Genomic DNA, 21,477 nt, shown 5'->3' on the forward strand with positions numbered 1-21,477 from the left:
TTTGAGGCTGAGAGAAACGGGGGGGCGGGGGGGAAATAAGGACAAAAACGGGGCTGCGCTGCAAAACAGGCCGCGGGGGTGTCGCGTTTCATGCTGTGTCGTTAATCAAGGCCGCTGAGACTGGCCTTACCGCGCTGCCCCTGGGGCCATGTGGCATCTTGCATCTCAGGGGAGCAGGGGAGGTATCAGCTGCAGTTCTTCTGATAAGTGCCTGCTCCTTCTCTCAGGACAGACAGAGCAGTTCTGTCCCGGTAAAGTAATGGAATCCTTGCTTTGAAGAAGATGGTACCATAATAGGATTCTCTTACTCAGCTTCTCTGCCTTCCACATGAGGGTCAGAGACTGGTTCATAGTGTCTAGCTGGTGATGCAACTTTTCTTTTTTTAGAGTAATTCATCTTTGGAGAGCAACTTGGAGGGCCTAGCTGGTGTTTTGGAAGCTGATCTGCCAAACTACAAAAGCAAGATACTAAGGATACTATGTACTGTGTATGTATGTGGGAGATCTGGGAGGTGCTTTCTCCTCTGTGCATAATTATAAGTGTTTCAGGTAGCTGAAATGCCAAGAATTTGAGAGAGCACTCTTATAGTGTAGAGTTTGTTTTACTACAAACAGAAGTAACAGACAAATAAGGCTGTTGTGCTCTGGGTGTAATTCAAGGAAAATACTCCTTTACATTGCTTTAACTTGAAATATGTACCATGGCTCAAAACAGATAAGAGAACCCTCAGAGCTGCTCTTCAGTAGCCATGAGAACACACTTATGCTGGGCAATGTCTGGTTTTCCAGTGAAATACTGCAGAGCAACAAAGGCATTGGATGCCAACACTTCCTGAGTCTTACCTCTGCTGTTTTCTTGTTGCCTGTTCCTGCTCTCTGGCAATGAGAGGCTTGTGTCTCCATTAGCCCAGGCGATAGAGGAGGGGAGCTGGAAGCATGAGGAGCTGCAAGCAGGCTCTCTCAGGTGGCAGGCAGCTCTCCTGCCCCTCGATAGCAGAGGTGCCCTGTGTCAGGATCACTGCAGGGTGTCTGAGGGGGAGGGGCTGAAGGAGGAGGTAAGCCTGAGGAAGGAGATTTTTCCAACCCTATACTATGGTTTTGCAGATGCTTTGACCCTGATTTGTAGCAGTATTTGTTAATATAAGGCAAAAGAGTGTATATTTTTCCCTGTAGCACTAAAGACACTTCGGAAAGCAGAGGGTTAACTTACAGGCATACAAAAATTCTTGAGGAAAACTATTTGCAGCAGGACCTGGCCTTCCTTAGGCTGTGCTTAAAATTAATTACTTTGACTTGTGACACTTGGAATCAAAATCACTAGCATAAAATGTTACGTGTGCACCTCTTGTCTAACCACACTGGTGCTGTATAATACCATTATTTCTAAATTACGAACCTAAAAGAGCCCTCTGGAATGTTCAGCACTTAGGCATAAATAAAAAGCAGATGCCTTAAATGGGCTTGAAAGTGCCATCTGCCTTTCTCAATGACCGTAGCTGAAAAAAAGGTTGTAAGCTATTAACTGTGAGATACAACTGCAAGATCATGCTGGGTCTTCTCTTACTTCCTCGTGAGACAAGTTTAACTTACAATAAGCAGATTCTAAAATGCTCTGCAGTTGCCTGTTGGCACGTGCGAAATGAACAACTAACACCATATTTCTTTTTCTGTGTCAGTGCACGTCTGTTACCAGAAAAACTTACTGTTTACACGACACTAGTTGGGTTGCTGAATGCCAGGAACTACAATTTTGGTGGGGAATTTGTAGAAGCCATGATTCGTCAGCTTAAGGAATGTCTGAAAGTCAATATGCATAATGAAGCTGTGCATTTAGTAAGTGATACTTTTGTTTGTTTGTTTGTTCCTTTTTATATTTTTCCTCATCCCTTTTCTCTCCTCCTTCTTTCACCTTCTTGTTCCAGAAGAGCTGGACCTTACTGTGTGTATTACAGTCTCTGCTTGGACCCATGTGCAGTGCACTTTAGCTATACCAAGGGGAAATGTGGGTTATGGGGGAAGTATTTCACTCTTCAGGATAGAGAAATCATTACAATTGTAATGTTGACTTGCAGCTGCATATTTTCCCAGTGACATGTTGATTTGCAGTAATCTGTGGTACTGTCCCCCTAGCTGTTCCACAGTCAAATGTAAAAGTTTAATGAAAGTCATTCTCTTTTATTGTGTTCAGAGGTGTATGATCTTCTTGTGACTCCAATGCAAAAACAAGCAAACAAAAAAAATTGAAAGGAAAAATGAACAGTCTAGTTCTTAAAAGCTGTTCTGTTGGCTGTTACCAGGTCTGTGTTTTCATTCTGCTAACATGGGACAAAAATTAAGCAGGCAGTTTGAAGTGCTGTCTGACTTTGAAACCATTTGAAACCTCAGCTCTTGTTGCTTACAGATTTTGTCTGCAAAAAGGTATTGGGACTGCAGGGGTGTCTGATTCAGAAGTCCAGTTCCATGTTCCCCAGCTTCTTTTGAAGCTCTCTGGTGTAAACCAAGATTCTAGTGTTTCAATGTGTTTTGTCAAAAGGCTGCTGTCCAGCTGTGGGACACTTCTGCTAAGAAAGTCCTCACTAGAGCTCAAAATGCTCTGTCCATTGGCTTCAGTGTCACCTTCCTTGGTCACACCAGTGACTTGTGAGAGTAACAACTGATGCAGTGGCAGTGAAAATCTTTCCTCAGCTCTGTCAAAGACTTTCCGAAGTCTGCTCAGAGCAACGAGTATCTGGAAAGTAAGAGCTTGTTACTTTTCACTATTGCATTTGCTCTTTCAGTGCTGAACTGTTCCCTTAGCCAAAATTACTTTCCCAAGACTTCTTCCCAAAGATCTGCCTTCAATACAAAATACCTGTGTTGTTTTTTTGGACAGCCTTTTGAGAGTGTGCCCTTAAGAAAAAAGGAGCCTTTAAGGAAAAAAAATGCAAAATTTTAATTGATAGAATTTCAGCCTATGTTGTCTGTAGAGATTGTGGTGATACTGGGGGAGCCTATGTCCTACTAGGGCCTTGATTAAGTTTGAAGGCAGGATACAAATCAAAAGAGATAGTAGAGGGGACAAAAAAAGGGCACTACTCTGCCCCAGATGTTTTCTGCTGGAATTCCCATTTCTGTCAGTCTCGATTTCTTACTAGAGTGCAGCCAAATCGAGGATATATTCCTGCCCTAGGGATTTCTCTCTCCTCAGGCAAATAAGCCCATCTGATTCCTAGCATGCCATCAGTCTGTCACATTTCTCAAATAAAAAATGTTGGCAGCTTTTACACAGTCTGTCTCTGTGTACCATTATACAGAGAAATATTTATGAATAAATAATTACAGAAATTACTTGTGTATAATGGTATACAGATTCATCATTCGTGTTACCTGATGCACATCTGGACTCATGAAGGAATTCATTAATCCATCTTCAGCTTTTTAGTAGCTTTTTCTTTCCACTTCTGTAGTTTTAGTAATCTGATACCACTTAGAGTAGGAACACAAGGAGGTTTTTTTGTCTGTAGTGTTCATTTGCATTTATTTGAATGCATACTGGTGTTTCCCATCCTTCCTTGGTTAGAACTATCCTTGCAATGTAACTGTAGTGGAACAGACTACAGACATTATAATGAATTATCTGCTAGGCAGCACTTAAGGTACTTGTTTTCCAGAGTTAAAGGGTATGTCTGTTCAGTCTGCAGTATTCCTGCCTTCATTGTACTGAATTAATATTGTACTTCTATTATTGGTTTGTTTTAGTCATTTAGTAATGTCTATTTGTTCCTGTGAGGTCAGTTCGAAAAATGCTCATTTAAAATTATTTTCTTGGTCACTTCTAGGTTCGTTTTCTGTCTGATCTTGTGAATTGTCATGTAATAGCTGCACCTTCAATGGTAGCTATGTTTGAGAACTTTGTGAGTGTGACACAGGAGGAAGATGTACCCCAGGTAAGCAAAAGATCTGTGCTGTTCTCACTTTTTTCAGTACCATTGCTTCTCTACTTGTGCTTAGAACAGGGAATTTTTAGATATGGAATATGGAGAACTAAATGGACCACAATGTACAGTGTCATTAGCATGAGTAAAATGAGTCTGTGGCAGTTAGAAAACACATGCATACAGTAAGAAAGAATGGTCCTTATAGTGAAGTAGCTGGAATGAATTTAACTTAGTTTGGCAAGTCTTAGTGCCAGGCTTGTTCTGCTTTATCAATAATCTGCAGAAGGACTGAAAGTGATATAATTGTGTCTGCTTGTAAATGGTCAAGTTTAAAGTGACACATTTCAAGGAATTTTTCTTGGCTTGCAAATCCCATCCTTAACTGCTGGCCTGTACATACTCCCAAAACAATAGTTTTGCTGCTATGTTAAATTAAAATAGGGTGTGTATACAAGATCTTTTGGTGCGTACTTGTGTTCTTAGACCTCAGTATATTTCTTTCCTGTAGGTACGATGTGACTGGTATGTGTTTGCATTTCTGTCATCTTTGCCTTGGGTTGGGAAGGAGTTATATGAGAAAAAGGATGCAGAAATGGATCGCCTCCTGTCTCAGACAGAAAGCTATTTGAAGTAAGTCATAACCCATTAAAATATGCTTATTGGTATCTATTCAGATATGATTTAATAGCTTTGATTTTTGCTCTGTTAGGAGTATTCTGAAGTTTTAGGTCTGAACCATTCTGTGAGGGGAAAAATACCCTGCAAATAGAATAGGTGGAAAGAATTTGAGGGGGTTTTGTTGTCTTGTCAAGTTCTAGGTTATGTTGAAGGTCTTATTCTGCTTATGCTGGAGCAGCTGCTCTTCTAAGTGTGCTGTGAATACTGATAGGTGGTTTCGTGAGTGCTCTGCAGTGTGACTGCATTCTGTCTAGGTGTGCTTCAAGTTAACGTTATCAAGATACTGCACTTCAATATACAGTAGTAGTACACTCACATTGAGGTTAGAGTTGTTGCTCTGGTTTAGTGTTTTAAAGGTCACATTTTCTTTCCCACGTACATAGACGCCGCCAAAAGATCCATGTACCCATGCTGCAGGTTTGGACTGCTGATAAACCACATCCACAAGAAGAGGTGAGTGCATTTTATGTTGTATTCTTTCAGAAAGCTGGAAAACTTTTGTACTAAGGTGTGCTTTTAGCATGAAATTAAAAGGCACCTCTAAAAATATTAATGCTTTGATTTGTCTCCTGTTAGTCCTTAACAATTTCTACTTGATGAATTATCTTTTAAGTCTAATTATCTTTTAAGCCTAAATATAAGGTTGTATGGGATGAGCAGAAGAGTTTTGTTGTTTGCTGACAGGCCCCTGAAGAAATGTTATGAAGTGAGGAATAGCTGTAAATTGTATTTTTGGGGGGAATTGCAGGTACAAGGTTTAATGCTAAAAAGACCTTTGGAAAAGCAGAATTGGATTCCTTACTTACCTCTGTATGTTTTCCCTCTGCGAGAAAGAAACCTTTATAGTGGCTTTGCTTTCTCAACTCTAGGAAGTGCTAAACAAGTATGTAGAAAATGTATGCAACAGTTACCATGCCATCTTTCACAATTAAGCCAATAATACTTGAGGGGAGAGATAGCACCTGGCTAGTTTGAAGTGGAATTTGCATTTTCTCATTTTCTTGGTTTTTTTTTTTTTCTTTTCTGCAAGTTTGAGGACAAACTCAGTTGGAAAGGGAGATGTAAATTGATCTTCTGGCCCTCTGTCCTGGTTTTGGCTAGGATAGAGCTAATTTTCTTACTAGCCGGAATAGTGCTGTGTGTTGGATTCGCTACAGGATTTGGTATGAAAAGGATTTTGATAACACCGATACTTCTAGTTCTTGCTAAGAGGTAGAGAATTTTTCAACTTCCTATGCTTTGCTAGTATGCATGTGTAGAAGCTGAGAGGGAGCATAGCCAGAGCAACAAAACCCAACCAGCCACTGGGATATTCCATGTCATGCAACATCATACTCTCAGTATATAGATGAGGGTGGCCTGGGAAGTCAGGCTCTGTCTCTTCCGGGATTGCCATTTCAGGACTTCTATCTTCCAGAATCACTAGCCAGGGACAGGCTGGGCATTGGTCAGCAGGTGGTGAGCAGTTGCACTCTACATCACTTGTTTGTATTTTATTATTTTGTTATTTTTATCATCATCATTGTTATTATTTACTGTTCTGGTTTTTTTATCTCATCCTGCCAGTCTTTTTACCTTTCCAATTCTCTCCCCAGTTCCCCAGGGGATGGGAGGAGAATGAGTGAGTAGCTGTCTGTAGGGTCAAACCTGTACACCCTCTTATGTTTTATTTATTGTTCTGATTAAATCACAGTGTTAACACTTGTCTTGTTAATCAGAGTTTGGAGAGTTAGGCTGTCTGATTATGATTGATTTGTCAGTGTGAGTATTCTGCCTGACCAATGTCTGAATTTCCTTATTTAATTCAGTAAAGGAATGATTAGCAGAGTGCATTTGGGACCATGTGTTTGTTACCGAGAGTGCTGCAAACATAGCTTTTCACTTCAGGTGCTAATTGTTACTGGGTTTGTTCCCATTTTATGGTGTGATAATTTCAGTAAATGCACAGCACTTCCATGTAAAGACATTTCTTGCATTGGTTATGACTTGAAACTAGTGTTCAGTGAGGTCACAGGGCTCCAGAGTCCTTGGACTGCTTTAACCAGGAGAGTAATTAAATAAAGCAAGAGTATTGACAGTTGCACAGGTGTCTGTGCCATCTTGGGTGGAATTCTGGGACTTAGAATTGCATTGAAAACCATGGCAAAGGTATTTAATATTCAATAGGGTTATGTTTGTCTTGAGTATGCAGTAGCTGGTCATTTTGATTGGCTTGGGAGAAGTATGGCCGTCCTACTGGAATTGGAATGTCTTTCCAATGTGAATGCTGATATGTCTGTTTTATTACTATCAATGATCTGTGGCTGAAGTAACAATGTTCACTGCTGTGGTTTTGCTGGCAAATTTTAAGAGTGGCCATAATGCTTGGAATTCTGGGCTGCCTGTTGGTCTTTAAAGACCTGCAAGCAGACACAATGTTGTGTGGAATTTGAAACAACTCTAGTGTTTAGATTCTTAAATTATTTATTAAAATCAGCAGTTTAATAACTTTTTTTTCTGAATGAAATACAGAACTTCAGAAACACATATCTGATAATGCAGGGGAGCTACCAGCTTGGTAACACGATTGAATGCATCCAATGCTTCTCATCCTTTTCCTCCAGTATTTAGACTGCCTTTGGTCCCAGATTCAGAAGCTGAAAAAAGACCGTTGGCAAGAGAGACACATTCTGAGGCCCTACTTGGCTTTTGACAGCATTCTTTGTGAAGCACTGCAACACAACCTGCCTCCCTTCACTCCTCCACCTCACACTGAAGATTCAGTGTACCCAATGCCAAGGGTTATTTTTCGGATGTTTGACTACACGGATGACCCCGAGGTATGTGAGCACTGTGGGGCATGGTGAGCAGATTTCACAGTTGGATTTTTGGGGCAATATTGGTCAAAGTGTACTGTCCTCTCTCCCAGGATAGTGAGTGGTTGGAAGACCAGCAGTAGTTCTGGTTTTGTACTTCTGCAGGAGTGAACTGGGTGACCAGTTCCTGTGAGGAGTAGAATTCAGGGCATGAAATGTTGCAAAGTTTTAATTTAGAATTACAGAATCCTCTATTGTCTCTTATAAAACTGTTCACAGCTAAACTTTCCATCCATAAAGTTGGTGACTCAAGTCTTTTATAATCATATTATCTAATTCTGTTCCTATTTCTTTCTGTAGTGAGTCCTAGTATTTATTTTGGTTTAAACATCAGTTTGAGGTTTGTATTAGAACTGTATCATACCAGCTTCTCAGTCTGGAAAGATACGGGGCAGCTGAGACCTTGCTGTTTTTAATTGCAAGTTGTATAATTTCTTCCCCCTGTAAGTGTATATAGGATAGCTTGCTATCTGTAGTGCCACTGCATTAGCAGTGATCTTTCATGAGTCTTCATTCTTTCTTACCAGGGCCCTGTCATGCCTGGCAGCCACTCTGTTGAACGGTTTGTTATAGAAGAGAACCTGCACTGCATCATCAAATCCCACTGGAAAGAGAGAAAGACTTGGTAGGAAACTCTTAGCACTGCTAGGCTGTCACTTTTTATAGGCTACCATGGCTTTGTTGCCATCGGGTATGGAGAGTCCTGCATTGGTCAGACAACAGCTCACAATTAAACATTTCCTAGAGCATTTGATGAAACTCCCATTTACTACCTTTAACTATATTAAAAACATCACCTGGAATACTGTGGGTCTGCAACACACAGCTTTTTGAGAGCCTGTGTGATTCAGTGGGACAGTGGCTCAGTCCTTAGGAAGGAAGTTCCATGATAACACAATGTGCTGCAAAAATAAGCAGGCATGCCTTCTAGTTCGTGGCAGCACTGAGTAGAGTGTGGTTGTGTTACGCATCCTGGGATTTTGAAACAACTGATCCGTTGGCGCACAGTGAGCTTGAGCTGGTTCCTCTGCAGCTGACTGTGCACTGGTGCTAATGAACATGCCTCTGCTTACTGCTCCTCCTTGTTGTATTTTTCTGTTTGGGATTACATGGCAGAGCTAATTGAGCTCACTCTGGGTAGTGATTGCAGGGCCAGCAGATTTCATTAGTTTGAATTCAGCCACACCAGGAAACAGGGCACTTTTCTTCATTTCTGTCTGAGTAGTATGTGATGTAATTGACAACTGGTGTGCCACATGTAAATGAGCTGTGTGATGCATCCAAATGAAAACCACCCAACTTCATATAATATGCAAAAAATGGGCAGAAACAATGTTTTGGTGATGACAGGTGATACAGGTTTTTGATTATAACTATTTGATTCAGCAAAGACTGCAGGGTTGCTGCAGTTACTGTCATAGTCTTTTTTAATTATCAGAGGAAAGTAAAGACTAGAGAGAGATACAAGATTTGACAGAGGTAGAGGTAAAATCAAGGAAGTAGCAGTTGTTTGCTTCTAGTAATGATATGTGATAATTAACTGATTAAAAGATGAAGGATTCGAAGCCTCAGAGTTTCTTCTATAATCCATTAGCTTAATTGTGCTTTCAGGTCAGTCTGAACATCTGTTGTTTGGGTTTTTTGATTTTCATGTGTTCATGCCAGAATTACAGATCACCATGACTATTTATGCAAAACTGTTTTGTGTAGCAGTGCAGTGTTCAAGTGCTGTAACTACACAGATAAAATACATGATTACAAATCATAGCTCAGGCAATGCTTATGTGTTCTTGTGCTGTTTCTGTTGTGTTCTATGGATTGATGGACAGATTGATTGGCTTGTGCTGCTTTTGTATGTACTCTTGCTCAGAATTAAGTATTTTCTCTTACTTTGTTACTTTATCTGTACATCAGATTCCTTGTGTTACATTCTGAATTTAATGTTATCTATGGTTTTGCAGTGCTGCACAGTTGTTGAGCTATCCAGGAAATAACAAGATCCCCTTGAACTACCACATAGTAGAGGTATGGATTTTATAGGTGACCTCTTTGGTAGCTCTGTTACTTCATAAGTACATGTCCCATTTACTTCCATGATAGGTCAATTATATTACAGTTTGGGCTGGGAGTCAATTAAAGTGTTGAATTCAACGAATATCTTTTAAATAAGTGGGTTATATACAGTTGAGTATTAGTTTTATGCTTTTTGTTGTCATTTTAACTTGGTGCATGACAGCTTTGGTCAACTACCACAATATTTTAGTGCGCTAGTAATTCGGGTTATGAAATTTCTCAAACTTTTAAAGTTGTGATCCTTATAATGTATCACAAAGTTTAAGAAATGGCTACATTTCAGTCACTGTTAGTTTAAAAAGATTTGAAATAAAGTACCAGAGGAAATTGACACAAATTTAAATACAAGAACTTCATTTAAACAAAAGAAAACTTTTTTTGCTGCTAAGGTAGTTTAACATGGCAAGAGTTTGCCCAGAAAAGTTGTGAAGCCTCTCTCCTTGGAGAAGCTCAAATCCAAAGATGGCACAGCCCTGAGCAGCTTGCTGTAGGTGACCATTCCTTGTGCAGAGTGCTTTTGACTAGGTGATCTCCAGCCAGACTCAGCTGTTCTGCATAATTATATGTTTGGCTCTTCTAAATTATTTTTTAATACAGACCCTGAAAATGCAGTGAAATAGCCTTGTGTTTCCTCTGGGACATCTTCCGTATTAGAGTGTTTTAAATAACTGTAATGTGTATCAGAAGAGCAGCATAGGTTTTCTTTTGCTGCCTCCTTTCAAGGGTCTGTCTGTTTTCAAGTTGCAATGCTGTATAAATGCTGCTGCTTCATTAATTTCCATCAAAAGTTGAAAGGGATTGAGAGATTTCAGTAACAATGACAACTTGTCATATAAAGGCTTTATAAGGAAGTAACTGTGAGTAGGAATTTCAAAGCTAAATATAATAAGAAATAATCTTATGTAGAAGGTTTATCTTAAAGTGGGATTGAGGATTCTTCTCAATCTCAAAATGCTAACTACTCTTGAATACTATAAAGTTATATTACTTTTGGTCAGCTTCTTGTTGTACTCTCAACCCAGAACAGAAGAATCTTAAAATTAACAATATTTTTTTGCCCTGAAATCAAAGCATCTTCGTGGTCTTGTCTTCAGGTGCTGTATATGGCTACATGGCTCTGTGCTTTATGCCAACAAATAATGTCTGAAATTCCTGATTAAATAGTTTAGCTAAAAGCCCTGGAAATTCTTTGATTTATAAACTTGTGGGATGTAAAAATAGCAAAGATTTATGTAGAATAAATTGCTGGAAAGAAGTTCAATGCCATTATACAGATTCTTTACTATTACTGTAATTTCATTTTTGTTGCAATGTTGAGTAATTTAGAATATTAACTTCATTACTTATCTATGACTGCTTACTTTTATTGAAGCTTCAGAGTTTTTAAGGCTTAGCATGTTTTTTTTTTCCAGACTTGTGTTCATTCTGTTTACTGCTGCTCCCTTGTAATGTCTCTCTTAACAGTCAAGCTGGTGATATGTTTCTTTCAACAACAGTTAAACAGTTTAATGTGTGAAATGTCACTTACTTTTCCAGAAAGTCACAGAACTGTAGAGGTAATATGGTCTAACAGATAAAGGAAAAGTGTTACTTAGGGTTCAGAACTCAAGCGCAGGAAGTTCCAGCTCAGAATGAGGAAGACCTTCCTTACTGTGAGGGTTACAGAGCACTGGAACAGGCTCCCCAGAGAAGTTGTGAGGTCTCTTTCTCTGGAGACTTTCAAGACCTGTCTGGATGCCTTTCTGAGTGATCTGCCCTAGTTTTTGGTCCTGCTCTGGCAGGGTGTTGGACTCAATGATCTTTGGAGGTCCCTTCCAACCCCTAGTATTCTGTGGTTCTGTGAGATCTGGGCAGCATCATAGCCTTGTTGGCCTGCTGTGCTTAATTGTACTCCTACAGTTTTTGGTACAACTTACACTTGAGATGGTTTGGACATTTGGATCATCAGTGTCCTCATCATCTGGTTGTTTTTATCTCCTGTCTTGAGAAAAGGAGCAGTTTTCTACTTCACAGGTTTCCCCTACTTTTTTGCCTTATTTGTCCTAAGAGTATGTCCAAATTACACTGTCATGGAAAGGTTCTCTAGCTTCTTACAGTGCTTTCAAGTCCTTCCTTAGAATAAAAAGTTCTAGTCAATGTGTTTTCAGGTGCTATTTGTGGAGTCTATAAATAGATGTTGATTTCTTATAGTAGTAAGAAGCTTACATGTGTAAGCTTTAGATAAGCTTCAATTCTTCTGTGTTTATCCAGAAGTTTAAAGAGGAAGTTGACCAACCATAATGAATCAAAGTTTCCTAATTCCTTTGATGTAATATAAATCTAGTTGAGAATGGCATGCAAAATAAGCATAAATTTAAAGGTGAACATTATAGGTTGGTGATTTTTTCATAGCCCTCAAAGACTGGCATGTTATTATAGAGAAATTTTAAAATAAAATCATTAATGCTGACTGCAGGATTGTTTTCAGTGTTCTTGGAAGGATCCTCTGCCAAGGAGTTCTGGTCATGTAGTTTTGTTGTACAAAAGGCTGATTGTAATTTTCAGTTGCAAGTTATGGCTTTGTTTGTTTTTCTGTAGGAGAAAAGAGGATGTGATGGGGAAGATACAGATGTAATTGTAATGCAAATAGTCTTTCACGCTAAATGCTTAGGCTTAATGTAATACATTTATTATTTATCTTTATTGTTTAACAGAATCAGATTATTTCTGCTTTCCTCAGATCATGTGGTAGCACAGCAGTATTTCATATTATAACATTTCTACAGTTCCGTGATGTAAAGTGCCTAACAAATACACATATACTTGTTGCATTGTGTTAGTATGAAATTATAAGGGCAGCTAGAGTGGACTGTATTAATACAGTACAAGGTTACCTCTGCCTTAGTTTCTCTCTTCTTCCTGGAACAATATGTAATTTTTCCAGATTGATGGCCATTGTGATGCTGAGGGTTGTGCAGGCCACATTGTACTGTGCTTGATTCTGTGCCTTCTCTCCTACAGGTGATATTTGCAGAACTGTTTCAACTTCCATCTCCACCACACATCGAAGTAATGTATACAACACTCCTGATTGAGCTGTGCAAACTTCAGCCTGGCTCTTTACCACAAGTTGTATCCTTTCTGCTCTGCTGGAGAGCGTTTATAAAATGCTGTCCTTATTTTAGTTGTTCTGTGGGTGATGGGGTAGCATTAATGCTGGCAGTATTAGTACCTTACAGCAGCTGCATGAAACTTTGGTGGTGACACTCATGTGGAAGAATAGCACAGCATGCTTAGCACAGGCCTAGACTTGCCAACTGGGTAAGACTTCACCCTTCTGGACAGTGTTCTGCTACTTCCTCTAACCTTCCTGAGAAGGACTCTCTTGGTGAGGGGATAAAATCCAATAGTGTTGTTTGTCACTGCAGCCTGTTTAGGTCTGGGCAAGGTTTGCCACTGTCACAGACACATTAAAGGCTGAGAAGGAGAAGTGACAGACTTGATCTTTTGTTCTAACAACTGTGTTAGTGTTCTAGCCTTTTTTAGTAGGAGGTATAGTAGGTAATTTAAAGGAACTTACCTGAGTTCCCACTCAGTGCTCCCACTAGGAGCGTTCAGAAGCTCTACAATCATGTCAGTTCAGGGTGGCTAAATGCTAAGGAAGGAGGCATGACACCCACCTAATTCTTGCTATTACATTGCCCCTACTTTCCTGCCATTTTAGATCATGTTAGATCATTGTTTTAGGTCAAGCTGCAGGTTTTAATGGAGGACCTGTAACGGGTGTCTGTCCACTGGTAATTTCATGCTCAAGTTTTCATTCTGCTTCATGATACCACTCACTGCTTGCAAATCACATAATCTCAATTATTAGAGCCAAGTGTATTTCTAGAATTGGGTGGATTTCCATGCAGAAAGCTTTTAATGTTAATAGGGACACCAGGAGAAGAATAAAAGGCTGTGTTGTGTAAAGTCAGTGTAAACATACTTTCTTAAGCCTTCAGTGATGATGATTGTGAATATGCATCTGCAACAGCCCATGAAGCTGTATTGGAGAGGTGGCAGAAGAACTCCTTAAGAAAGTTCGTGTCTGTTCATACTAGTGCAGTTCTGCTGGTTGCATGATGCAAATTCTGACTTTCTAGGCAAGAAGCTAACAGTACCATTGCAACAATGGAAGAAAAACAGGCTGGTTGTACTCGCTATATGCTTTATTTTTTTCCACTGTGGATTTACTGTGATTTGTCTGATTTTGGAGTAAACCTCAGGAGCAAGCAGTACAAAAATTTGTTAACATTCTATTCAGAAACTGAAAGGAATAACATCTGATTTACCTAGTGCTTTTCTGTTAACCTTAATGAGAAACTTTCAGCTTGCGCAAGCCACAGAAATGCTCTACATGCGTTTGGATACAATGAATACAACATGTGTGGACAGGTAAATGTGTTTTGAAGATGATGGAAAATACTCCTTAATATCCAATGTACAGGAAAAAGGAAAAGGCTATGGAAAGTATAGTCAGAAATCCTTGTTAGAACTTCTTGGTGCTATTCAAAAACGTTTTCTGAGCTCTGGCTTTGAGCAATCTCAAGAGGACTACCAAGTGCTTGCCCCTTCTTCCCAGTAACACTCCTCCAGAGGTCACATCTCTGCTTGTCTGTACAGGACAGTTAAGATTGGTGACAACTTTCTGGTGTTCAAAGGTGTTCATAGTACCCCTTTATCTAGTAGTATGCTGGCTCCCTAGTGTGCTGGGAGACAAGCTGAAAGGGAAGTTGACAGCATAAGTGCTACAGGGAGGAGGAGAGTGATGGTCATTTTGCCCTTTGAGTGGAGTCTGCATTGTGCAGGAGAGCTGTTAATTATTCTTAAAAAATGCAAAGGTTTCATATTCACTGTAAATTTGCATTTTAATTGTTAGTTTAATAGGTTGTCTTTTCGTATGAAACAGCAGAACATCATGGGCTACTTGTCCTTAAAAGCTTCTTTCTGTCTCTCTGAACCCAGTCTCCTGTATCTCTCAACATAAACACCTATTTAATGCTGTAGTGTCTTATGATTTTAAAGCTTGCCTTTGAAAAGTAGAATGTATTCAGAAGAAAATCTCAACTGAAAGTTTTCCTGTACTCGTGGCATTTAATGGAGCTTTATTTTTCTTTTATTAAAGATTTATCAACTGGTTTTCTCACCACTTGAGCAACTTCCAGTTCCGTTGGAGCTGGGAAGACTGGTAAGTTTCTCTCCTTCTGATTTGAACCTAATATTGCAAAAATGTTAAAATTTCACTTATCCAGGAGGTGACACAGCATAGTGAACTTACATGCTTTTCTCCAGATCTTCAGAGATCTTTCTTAATCTTTTCACCAGCACTCATTGGTAGGTTATCTTGATAATCTCTTTATTGTGTTGTCCCATATGAACTTTGTGTGACAAGACTCAAGCCAGTGTAAGCATTCCCTAAGCAGGGGAAGTCGAAATGTGATTTCTTTAATTTGCCCTGCACCCTCAATCAGTTGCTAGTAAATTTTCAAAAATGGCTCCCCAATTTACTTCTAATAATTTGCCCTGACTCTTTGTATCCTATATTTGTTCTTTGTCCTACCCTAAACCTTTCTTTATGACATTTGTCCTTGAGACCCCTTGTGATCCATTTCCCACCTGCCAAATCCTGGTGCCTGAAGTTCCATCAGAGCTGGCTCTGCTTTCCATTCTTACTGTGCTCATTCATGAATTGGCATTTCCAGCAGGAGCTTCCTGGACTCAGTCAATGTCAAACTATAGGTTCCCTTGAGATTTCCATTCCAGGCACCCATGAAGCAAGAGAGGTCACCTCGTGGTTAAATTCTCCCTACAGTAGCTTCCACACCCTGCTACTGTACCTGTTTTCCATAGTTGATCCACCCAAATGTCCCTGTGGAGAGGGGTGCAGCCCTTCTTGTGGTAACTCCACATGAGGACAACACAAGAAACTTCAGTAAAGCCACAAAAATGTTAAGTGCTTGCTGGCTATCCTACTGTGCATCTGTGGTAACTCATCAGGCAGCAGTCTTCTTTCATTGCCTGGATGTTCCTTGAGGGCATCACTTCTCTGGGTTTCTCTCACAAGCTGCCATTCTTAACAGATTTTGCAAGTGGCTGTATTTGAGACTTTTCTTTATCTGAAATGCCTTCAAAAGGCACCAGAAGTTAAATTCCTGTGAGGGAGGAATAAACTATGAAATCACATGAGGTGTTCCTGTCCTATGGAAAAGGAAAGTCAGCTAACCATAAGCACAAATTATTTTTAATCTGGTGAGGTGAGGGGAGCTACTTGGAAATGTATCACACAGATTCCAAGAATGCTAATGGCCAATAAGGAAATGGTGATAAACTTAACTCATTGTCTTAAAATTGCCCACACTGTAAAACTGAGCGTCAAGTATTCCAGTGTTGTCCTTTTGTACCTATTAGACCAAGCCAAGCCAAAAAGAGACTAAAGCACAAATTTACTGTGCTAAAACGTAATGCATTTTGTCCTTTGATAGGTCAGACTGTCTTACTCAGGACCTTGAAAAGCCCAAGCCCAAATTTGTGAGGGAGGTTTTGGAAAAGTGCATGCGGTAAGTAAGGTATCTTGATAGTTGCATTCAAGGCAGTTTTATCTTTGCTTCTGGATACTTGTCAGTTTCCTTTTAACTTGACTCTTATTTGTTACTACAATTCAGAGCTGAGTATGTTGTTTGTATAATTTTAATCGGGTTTACCTGTTGTAGGACACTACTTTAGAGAGGCAGAAACAGGTGGAGCAGATGGCAGTGAGCTGTCTATCCCAGGTACACACAGCTATAGTTACAAAAAGACACGTTTCACCATAGGCGTGGCAAGAAACGGAGCTTAGACAACATTCTTGGAAAGTGTTCAGCACTCACAGAAATGGAGGGAACTGATGATAGGTATACTAAAAACTGAGAAGCTAATCTTTATTCTTCTAGGTGTTGTTCATTGACCTTAAAACAAACAAACATCCCTCCAAACAAACCAACAAAAATCCAAAACCCAAAAAGAAGAGTATACAATCAGGGCTGAACTTAGAACTGTTGAGACAGAGGGATATACACAGAGTGAGCAAAATATTCAGAAAGCCTATGTTACTTATGCTACATGAAAACATGCGTTTCTGTGTGAATTCAGTAGAGGAAAGTATGTGTGAAAGTATTGTGCTGCAAAATGAGTGCTCTTTTTCTGTGACACTCTTCCATTTCCCTGAAAACTCTTGTAGCAAAGTTAAGCCTTTGTGGGAGTGAAATAAGCAGAAAAGTAGAATAAAGACATCAGGTTTAATATTTTTTCTGCTTTGAATACCAATGTCTTGCTAGCTTTCTGCAGCACATCTTAGGCTTTTGCATAAAACATCCTAGTAGGCAACCTCTAAACCTTTTCACAAGCTAAATTAGTTGTATGAGGATGAAAGTCTAGAATCAAAGAGTTCAGATAGAAAACATCTACTAGTGAGTTTGGTTTACATAGGTCTTGCCTACCCAGCTGAAACTATCATTCTGTTGTATAAACGTACTGATTTTTGTTCTATGAAAGTTAAATACAGGAAAACCACTGTAAATCAATCACTTTTGAATTAGCCCTGGTGTTATTCCCATTGTAATTCTACTGCTGTGAAACTTATTTCCAGACTCTCCTACCATCAGCGGATAATAGACATTGTTCCTGCCAGTTTTTCTGTCCTCAGTCCTGCTAATCCAGTGTGCATTTACAAATATGGAGATGAAAGTAATAGTAAGTATTAAAGTCCCTGATGGGTCAAGTTGAAGACAATAGTGTTTCAGAGCAAGGGAACACACTAGGTTAACTGTAATAACAGTTGTCTTCATAAAGAAGAATACAGCTGAAATAAATATGCATTATTTTCATATGGGTAAATATGCTTCATGTGAGCAATTAATATATGTTAAGCCTGGATCTCTGTAATCTAATAATCTTTTACTTTATGTAGAAGAGGAAATCCAGATACATGAAGTTACTGTTGCTGAGGTGGTTGTGGTGGTGTGCAGGATGTTTTGCCAGAAGTCTAAAATTGGAAAATACCTCTGTTTCCCCTGTTGGGCACAATACTATGCAAAAGTCAGCATATGAAGTCATAATGTGGATTTTTTTTTTTTGAACTTCACAAAACAGTAGAAGATTTTACCAGTAAGCCTGGTTAAATGAAGCATACAGAGGCAGCAGATGATGTGAAGGTTGATGTAGAGATACATTGTTATTCCTTTTATTACTCAAGACAAGTATAGAAGTGTCATCGTCAAGCACAGAGTGGAAAAACAAGGAAATACTGTATTTTTAGGAAACTGATGGAAGCTGACTTGACCTCAGCTTTAAAGATTCTACTGTAAGTTTTGAATTTAATATGAAGGTCAGGAAACATGTTGAGCAGTTTTAGAGAATAGTCAGATGGGAAATGATGTTGGAAACAGCTAGATTGAGGTGCAGCTAGGAAGTGTACTTGTTTCTCTGAAAGGCAAGCTGATGTTAAAAATACTCAAACTTCTACATATTTTGACCTCTGTTTTTGTTTAGGGTCTCTTCCTGGATATTCTGTCGCACTCTGTTTAACAATTGCAATTAAAAATAAGGCCAGTAATGATGAAATCTTCAGCATTTTAAAAGACGTCCCTAATCCAAACCAGGATGATGATGGTGAGATGTATGCTGTTAAATTTTGGCAGGTTGTAATTTATTTTGTGTGTAGATTGATCTGCCATCCTTTGGAGCTCTGAGTGTGGTAGTGAACAAAACTGTATGCTTTTTTTTTCTAATAGTCTGTTTCAATTTATCAGTAAATGGGAATAATACACCATTGTTAGGGTTTGTTGTAAACATCTCACACGCAGAGGCAGGCTTGTTTTTCCTAATGAATGACTGAGATGTGTCTTGTGATTATTGAGGTAGCATGAAAGAATTTCACATTTCCTTTGCCTTCAGCAAGGCTGCAGTTCTTGCTATTACCCTCAAACCTGAGACTCAGTGCTGGTGCCCTGTGTGAGAGCTGCCCTCCCCTTGATACAGTCCCATGACAGATAAGTTAGCCAGCATGCTGGCTGTAGTCTTCCATACATACAAACTCACAATGGGACTCCACTCATGTTCTCTCTAGCTTTGCAGCCACAGACAGCATTGATTCCTAAAGCCTGTGTGTTTGGAGGAGTAAAAAGGAGTGTGAGACAGAAGTAAGAATTGATCTTTACAATGGGGACAGCTTCAATATTTATGTAATATTTGCAAGTGTTCTGATGCAAGCAGTGTGCAGCAATGTTGTTTTTTTTTCCTGGGACCTACTGTCACGTTTCCTGATTTGTTTTAGGGGTTGCAGACTAATGAGTGCTCTTCCTCCTGCCTGTCCTCAGCTGCAGAGCTGCAGCTACAGGAGGGGACTTTGTGCCACTTCCCCCTAGTACCATATTTGCTGTGTGCTCTTGCTGGACTCTTCTTCCATGATGTAAATAGCCAACCTCTGAACCCTAATCAATCTTACCTTCCCCTCTCCTCATCCACTCTCCCTTTATGGTCTGCCAGACCTTAAGCTTGGTGCATAGCTCTGCAGTTCCCTTTGCTATCTTTCTCTGCTGCTGTCCATCAGTGCTGTGACATGGTGGTAGGATGGCTGTGTCTTTGATCGCTTCATCACTGATCTGGAATTCTTTATGCACATTTTCTCCATGGCAAAATGGAAGCCCAAAGATCTGCACATTTTGGAAGGTCTTTACTATAGTTCCCTGCTCAGCCTTGCAAAACACTGGTTATGAAACTTAAATGAGTTAAAATCGTAAGTTATCTCTGTGCTTTTATGAGTAGCTTATGTGCTCTACTGTAACAACTTACAGTTTAACTTTAAATAATTTGCAGATGAAGGATTTACCTTCAACCCTCTGAAAATAGAAGTCTTTGTTCAGACTCTGCTCCATCTAGCTGCAAAGTCTTTCAGCCACTCCTTCAGTGCCCTGGCAAAGTAAGTGTAATATGTGCATTATTTCAGGTCTTGCAGAACTGTTTAATTCTGATAGTGAAATGAATAATAAAAACTGGACTGCAACTTTCAGCAATGTCTTAGGTGCTTCATAGTGCAGTGGGATTAAGAGAATTAGCTACATACTGAAGGAATGATAGTGTAAATGCTAGGTCATGTACATGAATGGAATTAACATAAATTTGTGCATTATAGCCATATGATGTAAATCAAACAAATGAAACATATTTGGGCATCACTCCAGTTTAGAATTACTAATTTACTGATTGTGATGAGGAACAAGAGTTTCTCCTTGCTTTTGAATGACTGGGTAGCTCCCACTGCAATATCTTGTACTATGAATATGACTCTAGAACAGTTACATCTATAAAAAATGAAGAAAGAAAAACAAAACATGATATTTCAAAGCAGCTGGCTATAATCTTCTTTTACCTAGGAAGGCACAGTAAAATCCATTCTCAAATACGTTGGAGTGCATCCCTTAAATATATACTCTGACTCTTAAAGAATTTACTGCACTTTCATTAGAAAAATGAGCTAAAATAATTCATTTTTAATCCTGTGTGGTTTGGGGTTGTTCTTAAGGAGTCTTGATAAATGAAAGGTAGTCACATGCATCTTGGTGAGTTATGTTTCTGTCTGTCCTAAAAGATATATAGAAGTGTTAGAAAAACATGCACCTGAGAGCTTTAGAGACAATGTTGATACGAAGCTGTAGGTAGTAACCTGCAATCAGTAGTACAAGAGGCAGGGTGATAAGAATACTTAGAAGCCATGGTAGCTTTCATTGCAGTGCACCAACAGTGGCAACCAGGAGATCAAAAAGAGCCTCTTAACACTTAATAGTTAGTGCTAACTTTTAGCAGCGTTTTATTCAAAAGAGGCAGATTTGTTAAGTGTCTACAGTTAAGGAAATGCACATCAAGGGGAAGGTCTAAGGCTCAAAAGGCAACAAATTTTGCTCCAGCTGTGTATAGATAAGCACATAAAGGATGAAAGTGCCTCCTGCTTTTAAAAGTAATGAGAAATGCAACCTAGCATGAGGGAATAAGTTCACCACTAATATTTAAGTACCTTTTGGGAGCTGTCATGTCTTTCTGTCCTATTTTAGCTCAAGATGGTTGTATTTTCCAGGGAATAGTTGCTGAATAATTGCTGCATATAGTCACAAAATCTCCTTTTGGCCAATCTAAGTCTTGTATATGCTGTTCTTTTGATCTGATCTCCTCCACTGACTACTTACCTTTGTTGAAAGGTTTCATGAAGTCTTCAAAACACTTGCTGAAAGTGATGAGGGGAAACTCCATGTTCTGAGGGTTGTATATGAGGTTTGGAAGAATCATCCACAGGTAAGGAGTTGCAGTGTCAAGTCTCATTGTGAGTTGGAACTGAGAGTGGTCATATTTAAGTAAAAAAAAAAAAAAAGGCAGCTTGCTTTATATCCTTTAAAAATAACTTGTTTGTTGTCATCTTTCTGAGTGGAAGTTCAAATTGAACTTACTGCTGTTACTAGTGCCTGAAACCTAAAATGTCTATGATCAATGAAGCTACTTCTTCCTCCGGGTTTCCTGTGGGAGGGCAAAAGCTGTCATTCTGCATGGATTCATATTATGCTGTTTGTCATACAAGAGGGTAACTTTTACTAAAATTATGTTTCTGTTGAAAATTGGAAAACTGCGTAGATAACGTAAATTTAAATAAGGTGTAGATCTGCTGTCAAAATCAGGCCATGTTCTTAGAAATATGGAAACCTGGGGATTTTTAGGGATTTCTTTTTTTCAATTGCTAGTGAAAGCCCTACAGTTATTCCAGGAAGTGCATGTTGAAGTCGCTGTTGTGTGTGGGCAGACAGTAGGGCTGCAGTCAGTGGCTTTTCAGAACAGATCAGTCTAATAGTACCATGATTATGTTCCTTCGTGAGCCAGAGGAAATAGCCTAAAAGATCCATGGAAAATGCCTC

General features: G+C 39.3%; 1 protein-coding gene across 1 annotated transcript in view; it reads left to right on the top strand.

Annotated features, from left to right (window-relative positions):
* Positions 1-148: 148 nt before the first annotated feature.
* The window catches only part of NCBP1 (nuclear cap binding protein subunit 1, 80kDa), a 30,169-nt gene continuing 8,840 nt past the window's right edge, over positions 149-21,477 (top strand). Inside the window, exons 1-17 of the mRNA XM_010001014.1 lie at positions 149-256; positions 388-488; positions 1,677-1,833; positions 3,819-3,926; positions 4,426-4,547; positions 4,979-5,048; positions 7,199-7,414; positions 7,978-8,075; positions 9,412-9,475; positions 12,524-12,634; positions 13,875-13,939; positions 14,670-14,732; positions 16,027-16,101; positions 17,169-17,272; positions 18,071-18,190; positions 19,397-19,499; positions 20,773-20,866. Of these exons, the coding sequence (XP_009999316.1) occupies positions 149-256; positions 388-488; positions 1,677-1,833; positions 3,819-3,926; positions 4,426-4,547; positions 4,979-5,048; positions 7,199-7,414; positions 7,978-8,075; positions 9,412-9,475; positions 12,524-12,634; positions 13,875-13,939; positions 14,670-14,732; positions 16,027-16,101; positions 17,169-17,272; positions 18,071-18,190; positions 19,397-19,499; positions 20,773-20,866 (1,779 nt within the window). The remainder of the gene's footprint in view (positions 257-387; positions 489-1,676; positions 1,834-3,818; positions 3,927-4,425; positions 4,548-4,978; positions 5,049-7,198; positions 7,415-7,977; positions 8,076-9,411; positions 9,476-12,523; positions 12,635-13,874; positions 13,940-14,669; positions 14,733-16,026; positions 16,102-17,168; positions 17,273-18,070; positions 18,191-19,396; positions 19,500-20,772; positions 20,867-21,477) is intronic.

This window comes from Chaetura pelagica, unplaced genomic scaffold (genome assembly GCF_000747805.2).
Source record: "Chaetura pelagica isolate M959 unplaced genomic scaffold, ChaPel_1.0 scaffold126, whole genome shotgun sequence".
Classification (NCBI taxonomy): domain Eukaryota; kingdom Metazoa; phylum Chordata; class Aves; order Apodiformes; family Apodidae; genus Chaetura; species Chaetura pelagica.